Below are 14,168 nucleotides of genomic sequence, written 5' to 3'. Positions count from 1 at the left end.
AACAAATGCGACCCAAATAATTATGTCAAAAGTTAAATATTTCTGGTGGTCCTACCCGAATAGATTTCACAGATTGGAAATGTTTGGTGCAAAAGAAAGGTTGAGTACCAAATTCAATACAATATGAACCAAATAAGAGGTGGCGAAGCTGGGAAACCCCTTAACAATTTAGAAAAAAAACTTCTACAACTTACTGGGAACGTAGTTGTCTCAGGGCTATCTGGTGTTCGTAAATTAGGAGTGGTGTGTTTAGAGGAAGAACGTGAATTTTCAATAGATGTACAAACCTCCCAGTAAAAGTGTGTGCTATTATTATATTTATCATTTAATTTTTAATAAACAATGTGTTTCGAGATACGACTAAACAACTGAGCCTTTTTCTTGAAGTAAAACTCTTCTTGCTAATATTTTTTATTGTGATATAGCTCCAGGAGTACAAGAGTGTTGAATTTAATGGCAAATTTTAAAGTTCTGTGACAGATGGTCACAGATCATTATGATATCTACTCGTTGACAGCCTAACGTTATTTTAACCCACGCTCCCAGTGTCGAAACTAGGTATAGCCGAAGTAGGCCCTTGCCTAGGGGCGCAGCCTCAAGGGGCGCCAAATTAGCTATAGTTTTGTTTTCCAAATTTCAATTAAACCACAATTTGTGCAACCTTATAAACAATGATTTTGCAGAAGCGTTTGTTATGAAAAACTCATTTTGTAAAGTTATATCTTGATAACGTACGTGACTTTCTTTGTTTAGTTAATCAATTTCAGTTCTGATAACTCTTCAATAAGAGATTAAGTACCTTTTGCTGGATAAGCAACTGTATACTACAAGAATTAGTTCAATTTGCATGTCATCAGCAAAATGGCTCTTGGTCTTTTGAGTCATGTCACTGAGTCTTTAGTGGTTGTGTTAAATTTGATTTCAAGTGAATTAGAGAAATTGGCTTAAAAACGGCAAAGACCAAATAAAAAACCGTGAGTACCGTTTTTCAAAAAAATTCAAAAAAGCAGAATTATAGCCAGCTAGCGGTGCTAGGTTTTTACAAAATTTTGTTTAAGCCGGGTGTGATGTTTACTGGATAAACCCAGTAACAAGTGCATCTTGCAAAAAAAAATTCAAAATTAAAAGTGATGATTAAAAATTAAAATAAGATCGTCAATGGCACGAGGATGTCTGTTAGGTTTAAGCATTATAAACAAAATTTAAGTTAAAATTATGATGAAAAATAATAAATGATTTGCCAGTGCGAAAGCAAGAAAGGATTCTTTAAAAATTTCAATGTTTGGATTAAATTTAGCGGCTTCCTACATTATTATTACTGAATTACATATCTGGTCTTATTTTTTCTATTATTTATGCCTTTATGTATTTATGAGGCAAATTGGAAATCAAATGTGTGTCTATTGTTTAAATAATTTAATGTCTAATAAATTGAGACCAGGACCATTTTCTTTTTTTTTCAGGTTTTCATAGTCTAAAATTTTTTGGTTTTTATATCTCTGTAAGAGATGTCTTTAACAGAAATTATAATAGTAGCAATGTAGTATTAAGAAAATTATGTTTAATAAGGGCGCCAAACTGAAAACTCGCCTATAGTCAAGTAGTACCTAGTTTCGGCACTGCACGCTCCTACAGATGCCTCAAAACTGGCTTAACAAAACGACTAACTGTATAGAGTTATAGAGCAACAAATTGTAGTTAAAATATCTTATTTTAATAAAACGCATGATATGTGAACAGCTTTATCACGCAAAACCCTTTTGTGTGTTTGGATTTTGGTTTATAACATTTTGCTTGTAAACACAACCAGTTTTGTGATAGTGAATAGGTAACTACAAACGGTACAGGAATTAAATAAATAACCATAAACATAAATCGATATTTAACATGAAAAGTGCATCAAGGGCCGCTTTTGTTTATGCATTATGAATAACATGGCGCAATTGTGGGATTAGTGAGGTATTTTTTGTTATTGGTTTGTGGAATGTTCGATGCGAGCCGTATAATAGGTGCGCAAATCGCTCCATAAATTGTACAGCGGTCCACAAACGCACCATAAAATATCAATTAGGAGACGTCGAGTGTCGTCGAGTGGTGCACTTTGCATGGTCATCAGCGGTGGAGAGGCTCCAGTGTTGAATCGGTCCCAGGACAATGCCGGGGACGATAATGCAGCGTTGCTAATTTCACGTTGATTATAAAAGTTCGCAACGCCGATTTCAATTATCTGCATTTTAGAGGCAATGCTCGACGAACAACAATGTTGAAATTTAATCTAGCAGCGTTCAACAAAACGGCTTTCATAAGCTTGAAAAGAACAAAATGGAGATACACACATATACGCCGGATACAATGGGGGTATTTCCTTTGTCCTGTAAACACAATATTGAGCGTTTAAAAGAATGTATTACGAGCATCTTTAATATTGTTTTACATGCAAATAGTTCATTTTTCATATGTCTCCACGTCTTATAAACAACGTCAGCTCTAATTTCGCCCCGTCTGTATCAAAGTAATTGATGCTTATTGCTTGTCGCTCGTTTCATAAAGCTCTATTTCTTTCGGCGGACTTCACTCCCAAAGCAGTTCACAGTAGGTTTTGATTCTCATAAATTTTAAAACGCGATATATGGCACTCATACTCGGAATTTTTTCGCACGGTTAGATTTGTTGATGGCAATATCGGGCCATAAAATGGATAAAAAATTATCAGAACAAAGTATTTTAATTTCGCGAGACGTTCACAATACCGAGATTACGAGCACATAGTAATAAAGGATAATCAGCTTTGCCATAGTGGCTTCGTCGGCGAAGGTTATAGGAACAATCGTTTACTGAACAATGGAGAGTGAGTTCGCGATTACAGATTACCACAGTCGAGGTAGGAAATTGCCATAGCCGCCTTATTTGCATCTCTAACGAGTTGTAAAGACGTATAGCCGCAAGAAGGGTTGCTCTTTCGATACCATCTTATATCGAGCCCTGCTCGATAACGTCACCTCACAACGGCCACGTCAACCTCTGCCGGATGACCCCAACCAGGGATTTATTCCCAGTGATTTATCGGAAGTTGGGGTTAGAGATGGCCCGGATTGGCCAAAGCTTTGAATTTTTAATTTCGATGGATCATTCGATATTACAACTCAATAACAGACAGAACTTTTCAATCCATTTTACATCATTTATTAAAAAAAATAACAAAGGTGTTGTACATCAAGTCAAAGAAAGAGAAAATTTAACCTTTCCCGGCGCATCCACCATTTTTAACATTTACCAACAACAAAAATTATTTATTTTAAAGTATGTAGTGACTTTAAAATGCAAATGTAGAATCACCGTAATTACAGAAAATATGTTTTTTTTATAGAAAAACGGAGGTATTAACAGAAATGATTTAATGATTAAATCAATAAAAATATCATTACTTTCGTAGTCTCTGAACATTGTTGCATTATTTTTTTATGTTTACATTGTAATCAGACAATAATAAATTTGTTGTCAAACTTTTGTTTAAAAAATAATGGGTGGCTGAGTAGACCGCCAAAACTATGCAAATTGTATCTTTTAAGCAGAAGACTTTAGAAATTTTCCGTGTCGGATTTGGGTTTAATTGCAGCTTCGCGATAAAGCGGCTTAGTTTTTTCGCCACTAAATAAAAGAGTAGCACGTAGTTAAGTGCGATTTGAAACGCGAGCATCTTAATTCTGTGGTAAATCCGCATATTTGACGTAATCACAGCTCTGCGCTTTACCATTTCCTTGAAAAATTCCGAAACAAAAGTGATCCCGACGTGTCCTCTTCGGCACCACATACATTATAAAGAAGGCGAATCTAATATCTTCGTATCGCATTTCTCCACGAAGTCGTGCCGAAAGCAGTGGCTGCGTGCTCGCGGATGCCACCCCTTCCATCATAATAATTCAGCGTCTTCATGTGCGACGCCGTGCACTCGCCATTAGTCTCCATTTAAATTTAATCATCGGTGCATTTGGGAAATTGTTTGCTTGGTGCATGACCGCGGAAAGCGTCAATTTCCCGACCGAATTCAATGACGGATCATCGTCGCAGCCATGCGTGAAAACGATATACATGTTTACAAACAATCTGGTGCGGATCAACAGTATCGGTTTCAAATGGCGAATTTATGCTCGGCGGCTCTCATTCACAATAATTTTTTTTCGGGACTGGTTTCGTTCCTCGCTGCTGGTTTATGGACAGGGGCGCAGCTCGGCGTGCTGACGCCGTTATTGCCCCTGGAAAATACATTAATAACGCGGGAGCATTCGCAGGTGGAGCAGCAGATAATTTCAATTTTTTTAAAAGCGAACAAAGACGAAAAGGGTTCCAGGATGTGCTGCTGATGAATATAAGCTCCTAAATTAAATATATCTACGTGTGTGGCTCGCGCTCGGAAACATGCACGTTTATGTGCAAATTTCACGCTTATGGGCCAACTATAATAGTGAATGAATAAACATGAATAGCCCAATTCGGTTTGTGGCAACTTTTCGCAACATTTTCATGAGATATTTAAATCGCGTTAAACAAATGCCAGCTTTCAACCGCTGGGTTAAAAACAGGTTACTCGGCAAACAAGAAATTGTTTGTAATAAGTGTTTTCAACCATATTGTTGCGGGTAAAAATTCACGTGCTTTTTTCAACATACTCACTTCTACCCTACTGTTTTTTCTATTCAAGTAAACATGTTGATGTTTGTATTAAAAACAAACACGGTTTTAGAAAAAAGCACGCATTTTATTGGTCCAGGAAATTACAAACTTGTGTTTTCTGCATTTATTGTATAACTTTTTAATAAAATTGCTTGACAGTATTTTCCATATTAACAGTGATTCTCAGGACACCGTGTTTACAGCTTAAAATATTGACGTACTATTTCGCTCTGATGAGATTTTTTAATAATCTTTAAAATTATTCGGTTTAACAACAGTCAGTGATGTGCTGTATAAACGAATGGTTCAACGTGTTTTGTTCATTTATAGCTTTTTCATGTGTTCACAGCTTCTGCTCATTTAATTCTTTAAAACTCCAGTGTTTATTAATTTTTTTTTATAAAAAGCAAATTTTTGCATAACAAACAATAAAAATGTCTAACAGATGTAACGTTCTGAACGTTATCATACTAAACAAGTCTGGAAAACATTTTAGTATTCCAAGGCTAGTTTGTTTATGTAAAATGTAAAATTTAATTTTAATATCTAGATTTTAATTATTTCAATAAAAAGTATGTCAGACTGGAGCGAAAAAAGTAGACGACTTGCATTTCGCTTTATCTCGGCTTCCCTCCCACCTCCCCGACCAATTTACCTGTAATTTACTTTTTAAGTGTAACTTTTTATGGCAGGTTGCATCCTTTCATGTCTAACAACAAAGTAATTTTTCAGGCACATTTTAATTTTCCGCTCAAGTTCTCTGATATTTAAGAAAATTAATATTTCAACGTGGGTCCACTTTATGAGTTTAATTTTAATACCGAATGAAAGATAATTAAATGTTTGACGTTTCGTTGCAAATATTGAATTCTTTCGTCTGTACACAACTATGTAACGAGAAGAACATCATTAAAACAGAATCGATAGGATTTCGAAACAGAACCGATCAATCGAGCACCAACGCCGATACTGTTCCAGAAAACAATTTGAGGAGCATTGTCGTGCGGTCTTTACGTCGACTTGGTTCATAAACTGAACCCTGGGGATTCCAAATGCGATCACGTCTTACAAAATCAACTGATGGTGTTAGAACGAAGTCGGCAGGATCGATCGTGTTTTACCTATCAGGAGAAAGCGACTTTTTGCCTCGTGGGTGGACGCTGGACAAAAACTAATCTGCCCGGAATTAAACACTGCGGACTTGGAAAACCCAAAAAAATCACGCGAACGTTGATTTAAGACAGTCCAGAACTTTCAAAAAAGCGCATTACTGCAAGTAAATTAATTAATCGAGCAGTACTTTCTGAATTATTGATTGTGATATTGGGACTAAAATAGTGACAATTTGTACCTATAAAACCTTGCGGAAAAGTGGTACAATTTTTTTCTTTTTCTTTTGAGATATAAAATGTTTTATTGGCACGGAGCCGTTCTAATTCCAGATGCTCCGGTTTGCCGCGACACCGAGATGGCTGTAATCGGGGCCTCCCTCAACGAGGTGATCAAAGTGCGTTGTCACGTGTCGGCCGACCCCAGCGACGTAACCTTTGTCTGGCAGTTCAACAACAGCGGCGAGAGCTTCGACGTGTCTCCTGCCCGCATCTCGGCCTCCATCGGCAACGTGAGCGAGCTCATGTACACCACCTCCTCCCAGCGCGACTACGGCACCCTCACCTGCTGGGGCAAGAACTCGATCGGGCGCCAGGCGGAGCCCTGCGTCTTCCAAGTGGTCCCCGCAGGTAGTTACATTCCGCAAAATCCCCCCGAGACTCACACCCCTGCCCCCAGCCAAGCCCAGCCCCCTCACCAACTGCACCCTGCGCGCCGCCACCAACCACAGCTCGGACGTGCTGGAGGTGGAGTGCCGCGCCGGCTACGACGGCGGCCTGCCCCAGCGCTTCATCCTGGAGGCGTACGACGCCTACACCATGCGCCTGCGGCTCAACCTCAGCAGCGCCGAGTCCGACGTCCCCGTCTTCCGGCTGGACCTGGGGGAGATGCTGCCGCCCTCCGGGGACGGCTTCCCGCCCTCGCTCCGCATCGTCGTCTACGCGCAGAACGCGAAGGGCCGCAGCGAGAAGCTCGTCCTCGAGGACATCATGCTCAACGACGCCGAGAAACGCACAGGTAGGCCTCTGGACATTAATAATGCAGCGAAAAGTTACGTTCGCTTAATATTCGGGCTCGAAAAAGCGAATACTTGAGGGAAAATCTTCACTGCGCCCGTTTAAAGAACTTGCCCCACTAACCCACTCTGATACGAGCTTCCTTTGTGCTTTCAACTTTTCTATGCTAACTCCCGCACGCCAAGAAAATCAAGCCGCACAATAAAGGCGCTGCATTAGCCTCAATCAATACATTTCCGTGAATTGCACCGCACTTGGGTAATAATAAGAAGCGGGGAACGCCTGCTCGTGTGGGGATTTTTTAATGTCGCAATCAGATCGTTTAATACAAGGTACTGGGGCGAAAATGAGGCGCATTATTATGCAGATCGACGCAAGTAGTCACGAAATTTTCGGCATGGCGAACGCGGCCATTAAAGCACAACAAATTAAATCGTGACAATTTTCAAGCTGCTTGCTTTGTTTGGTTCATTTTTCTAACGAAAATGTCTTAAAAATGTTGTATATTGCACTTAAAAGATCGAATACTGTTTTACAGTTTGATCTCTTTGTATGCTTTGCACCTTAATAGCTTGGAGTCTGTTCAAAGAAAATTTTTAAAATTTCTGCTGCTCAAATTTTGAGGATTTGATCCGCTGCGAAATTTTGACCGTAATGCTGTTTTAGATAATTTTGATATGCAAACCCTCAAACTTGACGTAAACTTTGTGCATTGTGCATGGTATGAGTAAAGCTTGTTAGAGGACTGATTGATTTGCCGCCCTTTCTACGCCTTCGAAAGTTTAATGTATCCTACTCGTTCTGCCCGTCAGTAAACTGTTTTTATCTTTCTATCTTTTTCAAGAAAGATCATTGTTCTCAGACTAATAGTTTTCTCGCAAATTGCTCATAAAAGCAAACAGAGGTAAAATTTAAAAAATATATAATGAAAAACTATTAGGAATTTGACGATTTTCTTAAAGCCAACTAATTTTCCGGATCATTTTACGTAAGTTAAAGTCAAAATAGTTCTACTTTTTCGAATAGTTTTGCCGTAATTGGGAAAATAAAAAAATAAAAATTGTTAATACTTTCTCCGCAAAAATCAAAATTTAGAGAAAAAAATTCCTAAAACTCAAATTGTTTTATAGATTTTGATCTGCTCTTTACGATGGAACAAACCGTTTTGATTTGTCTTATGACAGCTTCAACGTATTTGATCCAATCTTTGGCGATTTGTGGTACCCGGGATATTTCTAATAACTTCCGACCTATTAGAGATAACCATATGATGCTTACTATTTTTGGAAAGCTCGTTAAATTATCTATTTTTTTAATAGTTTTTACGCAAATTGCTCATAAAACAAAGTAGGTAAAATAAAAAAATATGTAATTAAAATACTATTGGGAATTTGGCGATTTTCTTAAAGCTAGTCGATTTTCCGGATCATCTTACATAAGATAAAATCAAAATAGTTCCACTTTTTCGAATAGTTTTGTCGTAATTGGGAAAATTAAAAAACATAAATATTTGTCGTGCTAATCTTCTTTACTTCACTCCTTTACTGCGTATCATTTTTTAAATCTGATTTCTTCTCATTGTGACGTAAATGTTTCTAGTTTCTCCAATAAACTTGCTGCATACACACATAATTCATAATATTTTTCATTTTTGCATTTTCTGAGTACTTACTTTCTTATTAATTAGAGTCTTTTGTTAAACATAATGCTATTGTAATTTTGCCATATAATTGGATTTGTAATATGATATCTGATGGGTAATAAAGATTATTATTATTTTTATTACTTTCAAACATTTCTCTTTCCATTATCTGTTATTCTACAGTGCCCCAAGTACCTAAATACTCGTATATTACGTTAGAAAGAAGTTTTGCCCGTTTTATGTTCAGAGGACTAAAAAGACCTTCATAGTAGATCATGACAGGACAAGTTAATAATATTTTTTGAGAGCTTATATTCTGTTGCCCTCAATTTAACGCAGTACGCACATTTCAATTATTGTTCCTGTTATTGGGAGAACTTGTGGTACTAAGTGCGTATGGCAAAAAAAGTAAAAAAAAACGCAAATTCAAACAGACGCATACTGTAACTGAAACAGTCCGTAACTTAGATATTAGATAGGAGGTCTGTGGACAAAACCAACTGATGTAGGTACAGAAAATTTTGTGAAGCTACAGGATTTCACCCAAAAAAAGCTTTTGAATTTTTTTGATGTCATCCGGAATTGTTCATCGGATGTCTTTTGTGCCCAACTCGACCACGTACAAGAAAATCTAATTGCACGAGAAATCAACCCAGCTCTAGTTTCCTTCCATCACGACCAGAATTTGTAACTATTACGTTTATTTTGATTTGTAATAAATAACTGACAAATTAATGTCCAAAAACAAGCAAAACTTTCTTTCTTCCATACAAAAAAAAACCAAATAGTTGCTAACGTCATAAATTAGAAATATGGAAATTTAAAAATTAACATTTCTCTATTTTAGGTAGTTAGCTTATTAATTAATACGAAGACACACGTAAGAGTGAATATCCACTTTCTCCCTAAGTTATTTTCTATTCGTTTAACACTTAATTCAAAGGCTTTATTCCCCTCCCGTATTTAGAGTGGGAACTCGGAAGTACATGTCGTAACCTCCCTAAAGACGTAGCGAGGATACAAACAATTTAACTTGATTGAGATGGTCGTAAATAAATCATACGTGCAACTTGAGAGTAAATTCCCACGCAGCTATTTTCATCTCATCGAAATGTTCTTATTATCTGAACTCGAGCTAATTGTGCATTAATGGAGCCCCTTAGGCGCAACCCTTTTTGTTTGTTTTTGCTTTTCCACAGATGGGAGCAGCAATATGAGCATCCTGCCCATTGCGGCCCTCCTGACGGGGTCGCTCCTGACTCTGGGCATCGCCGTGTTGCTCATCGTCGTGCTGGCCGTCCGCCGGAAGCACCGGCACTGCGGCGGTGGCCACTGCAGCTACCAGCTGGACCCCTCGAAGCAGCCCAAAGTTCCGGGCCAGTCCTCCAGGCCCGGATCGATGCTGGAAATCAACACGGGAGATAATCGCTACGTGGTGGCGTACACCCTGAAACCGGCAGCGGACTGCGGCACGCAGCCCTCCGCCAATTCGTCCGTAGATAGGCAACCAGATATTCTCAACACCCCCAGAGGTGAGTCCCGGAAATATTACCCGCTCACCACTTTCGGGAAAATCTAGCTGGTTGTGTAGCGGTTTTGGCAAGTTTCCCAACCGGTCGATCATCTTGAGGGAAGTAAATTTGGGGCGGTAGTTGGGTCTCGTGTGACTTATGGCGAGTTTGGTGGTTAGGCCATAAAATGCAAATTTCGAACGCTGGAAAAAGTGCTTTTAACGAGTCGCCCGTGTTGGGAAAGTTCGCCGCGCGAAAACTACAACTGTTGCTCAAGGCAAATATGTAAATATAAATAGAGGGCACTTAGACATCTCGTGCACCGCTTGTAGTATCTTGCTCCACATTTAATATTGATTTACTGAATGGATTCGTGGTGTTTTTTCAGCGAAACGAGTTTCTGTAGGAAAGTTTTATTAAGAAAATTCTTTCAAAATTAGACAATCCATACAAAGCACAATAAGTTATTGTAAGCGACGTACTATATTCAAGTGGAGGCACTTAAAAAAACCCATTTATTTTTGTACCCTGTATTAATAAAAACTTTATACTGTACCAACCATGCATTTTTATTTATTTCTCCTCTTCGCCGCCATCCAGTCGAACCCAAAAGTAATAATCCCGGCCTCGAACTTGTCTGTTCTGTAACATATTAGCCGTGTGTTTAGTGGAAGCAATAAATTCCATAGAAATAAGATAGGTGTAACGTTAACAGGTGCTGACACGACAACGCCACCCGGGCTGCCGAGACCTGATGCCCTTTTCACCCCCTCAACGGGAGAACGGAATCGGCAGCAGCACAGCCCCCCGACATTCCCCAACTTTGTAAGTAACGCGTCAACCTGTTCCTCTAATTAAATAACTCCTGTGCAAGCGCGTGTGAGACTACATGTGTGTGAGCGTGAACGCTTGTCGGGGCTCTTCTGCGCTGATGTAGCAAATTTTCAATAAATATTAAAACCAGGACGCACCACCCGCAACAAATTCGCTGCGCTAAACTGCGATAACAACACAATTAATTAAAACGGGATGCGGGGCAACTTTCGACTTTGTTTGCAGCAAGAACCGCCCAATGGACCTAATTCGCAGGAGCGATAAAAAAGAACGATTCGCTTTTATGTTTAAAGGGTGTAATCGACCATTTCAAATTTTTGATTACGCCAAACATTTTTCACAATTAGGTGACGCTCAAAAAAAATCCCGCTCGAGGCTATTTCTTTTTTATAAAACTCAAATTCTTATTTTTCATTGGTTCGTATGCGTGCATGCTTTGATTTAATTCTTCTGCCACATCTTTTTGGTCACACGTTATTTTAAACCCAGGTATCATGGCAGTAAAAAAAACGGGTTGAATTCATTTGTGGCGAGCCCGGAATTTGGACGTAATGCGCATAAAGTTTCATTAATTGATTTTTCTCTAAATTAAACGACAGACCAATAGGAGAGCGGAGTAATAAGCAAACTCATTATTGTGAACCGAAAAAATGAATTGGTTTGATGAGTTTGCAATTGGTGTTAGTGCGCGCTTTTCAGTAAAACTGTGTGTGTTTGTTGTGTTCCAGAGCCACGAAGAGCAGATCTCGTCGCCGGAAGTGTCCGTGAGCCAGACGGGGGGCACTTTAGGGCGGCCCCGTCCGCGCCCTCGAGACATTTCCTATTCCAACTTCGCCACAATGAGGAGAGACCACATCATAGCCGACGCCATTCCGGGACCTGAAAGTTGTGTTTAATGAACTGAGTTGATCAGTGCTACCACCTCCAGTTAAAAACTTTCGTCATTTTTCCTAATCAAAGTAATGATTCTTCCATTTGTAACAAACAGCGGGATTAATCTGGAGGCGGCAGCACTAACATAGCGCCTGTGATACAGGAGTAGATGCCAAGTGTTTCTAGCAAATGATTCTGTTTAGATAGTGGAACAATCACAGACTCTCGAGCTTAACTAATTGTTTTTAGATAGGACTTTCCGAAAACTATCAACGAACAAACTTGACAAATGAATGACCGACCATAATTTTCTAGGTCTATGAAATGTACAGTCGTGGTCGAGAATTAGTTGATTTTTAAGAGTAGTCAGAGATAATTTTCGGCCGACGAATGTAACGACAAAACACTACTTATACACGGGCATAATAAATGTGTAACTTTTAATACGGATGAATGTTAATTAAAATTTAGAAAAAACTAATCATACTGTGTATGATTTATCGTAAACAGTTTTCTTTCTGATGTGAGGGAAAATGAGGTAACAAGGAGAAAAATATAAATATCTGATGAAACGTTCCCACTTCAGTTACGCCGTTCTTTCATTACATCATGCATTAATGGGCTTGGAAAGGCGTTCGAATTACAAATACTAATTAAAAGCGTTCTCTCCCAGATAAGTCAGTGTCAAATTTATTAAATCGATAGTCGAAAATTTTCCTACAGTAATAAAAGCTTGGCGTATCTGTCCAAAGACTGTTTCCACTATGTAATAAATTACAATTAAGTGTATATGTACAATAAGTCAGATACTATGTACATATGTTATTAGATGAATTTGTTTTAACATATAAAAGCTTTATTGCTGTGCAATAATGTATTTTGTAAATAAAGTGTGCTTACTACAGAATGCGTGTGAGTTACAATATGTTGAGATGTTGTTTATATTAATTTATTCGTGTAAATAACTGATGAACCAATGAGAGTATTATTAATAAATATAAACTAAATGTGACACTTTTTTTATTCGAAACTTAAAATTTTTAAATAAAGTACAGTATACCTACTTATCGTTTTGCAAATCACTGATATAAAGCGCGTTTACACAATGGTTGCTATAATAAATTGTGAAGCAACAGGTAAAATCTTCCAATTAATACGTGGGATACTACATGATTACCGAATTAATGAATTTATCTTACTTGTTGCATAAACCTCTATTTCTTTCTCAAATAAAATTACGTACCTACGCAGGTATGAATTCTTGAGAAATCGAAGGAAAAATTATACGTATTACACTAGAGCAAAGTGTCTCTTTGTATAAAAACTAATATAATGTTTATAACAGTACCCACCGAATATTCTTTTCGATATAAACGTCTTCTTCCACTAAAATTTTTGTACAAGAAGCTTTTTTTTCACTATTATATCATAGTAATTATACCGCGAGTTCCAAACCGACGCACCAATTCAATGGTAGATATGTGGTAGAAAAATGCTTACGTATAAAGGTAAAAATAGTAAAAAATTCTTTGTATCAAAGTTACTAATACCTAAATAACAAATTTTAAATAAATGATATGTAGCAACTTTATCTAACAATCGTAATTGCAATAGAATTTGATCAACAATAAAAATAAATTATTTTAGAAACGGTTTTTGAGGAAATGATTCCCAGTGTTGGCATATTTACAAATTGTGATTTTTTAATAAATATTACTGTTAAGGCTGACATTACTTTTAAAAATAATTATAAAAATAATTTAAAAATAAATATTAAATAATTATATACTTTGTGGCAATTATTGAGATGAGTTGCTGCCAATTTTGCCACAGACGCATTAAAGAAAGCCTCTTAAAAAAACAAAGTTTATTTATTGCCGGTTTTCAAATTTAAATAACCATTCTCAATGAAATTATTGAATGAGTCTAAAAGTTCAGAGTGATTGGTTTCTCGTTGTATTTTAATGGCCGACCTTAAATGGACCAATTACATCCAAAGATACAATTTTTCAATGAATCAAAAATCTAAAGTAATGATTGGTTTTCTCCGCAATTTTAATGGCCGACCCCAAACGAACCAATCATATCCAAAAATATAGTTTTTCAATGAATCAAAAAATCTAGTGTGATTGGTTTTCTTCGTAATTATAATGGCCGACCTCAAGCGGCCCAATCAAAAGGCTTACACATTTTACAACAATCATTACGTGCTTTACGTTAATTCATAAAAGGATGAGTACCTACGTCTGTCTTTGTTGCATCTCACGTCTTCAGTTTTTCTTGGAATTCTACTTACCTAAGTAATGTTGGACGAGCTGATAAACGAAAAGCAGCAAAACTGAGATAATAATAACAAATAAATAGGGAATATTGAATTGAAACTCTTTTGCTATCAATAAAAGGTTCAAATAAAATGTCAAAAATCAAAGCGCATGCGCGCGCACTTTAATTTGACAATTGGCATTCCGAAAAAATCTTACAAAAAAAAGACGAAAAGTCGATGCAAAGTGT

General features: G+C 37.5%; 1 protein-coding gene across 4 annotated transcripts in view; it reads left to right on the top strand.

Moving 5' to 3' along the window:
- The window catches only part of LOC664460 (hemicentin-2), a 229,093-nt gene extending 216,424 nt beyond the window's left edge, over window positions 1-12,669 (top strand). For 3 of the 4 annotated variants that reach the window (XM_064355823.1, XM_008197721.3, XM_064355822.1), the window contains exons 10-14: window positions 6,114-6,410; window positions 6,460-6,798; window positions 9,639-9,971; window positions 10,666-10,775; window positions 11,513-12,669. In XM_064355823.1, the coding sequence (XP_064211893.1) occupies window positions 6,114-6,410; window positions 6,460-6,798; window positions 9,639-9,971; window positions 10,666-10,775; window positions 11,513-11,680 (1,247 nt within the window). In that variant the 3' untranslated portion in view covers window positions 11,681-12,669. Of the gene's footprint in view, window positions 1-6,113; window positions 6,411-6,459; window positions 6,799-9,638; window positions 9,972-10,338; window positions 10,510-10,665; window positions 10,776-11,512 lie in introns of those variants that run through there. The other variant, XM_015981870.2, reaches the window with a different exon arrangement.
- Window positions 12,670-14,168: the final 1,499 nt, after the last annotated feature.

The sequence above is a fragment of the Tribolium castaneum genome, chromosome 3 (genome assembly GCF_031307605.1).
Source record: "Tribolium castaneum strain GA2 chromosome 3, icTriCast1.1, whole genome shotgun sequence".
Lineage (NCBI taxonomy): Eukaryota > Metazoa > Arthropoda > Insecta > Coleoptera > Tenebrionidae > Tribolium > Tribolium castaneum.
This window is presented reverse-complemented; position numbering and strand designations above follow the sequence as displayed.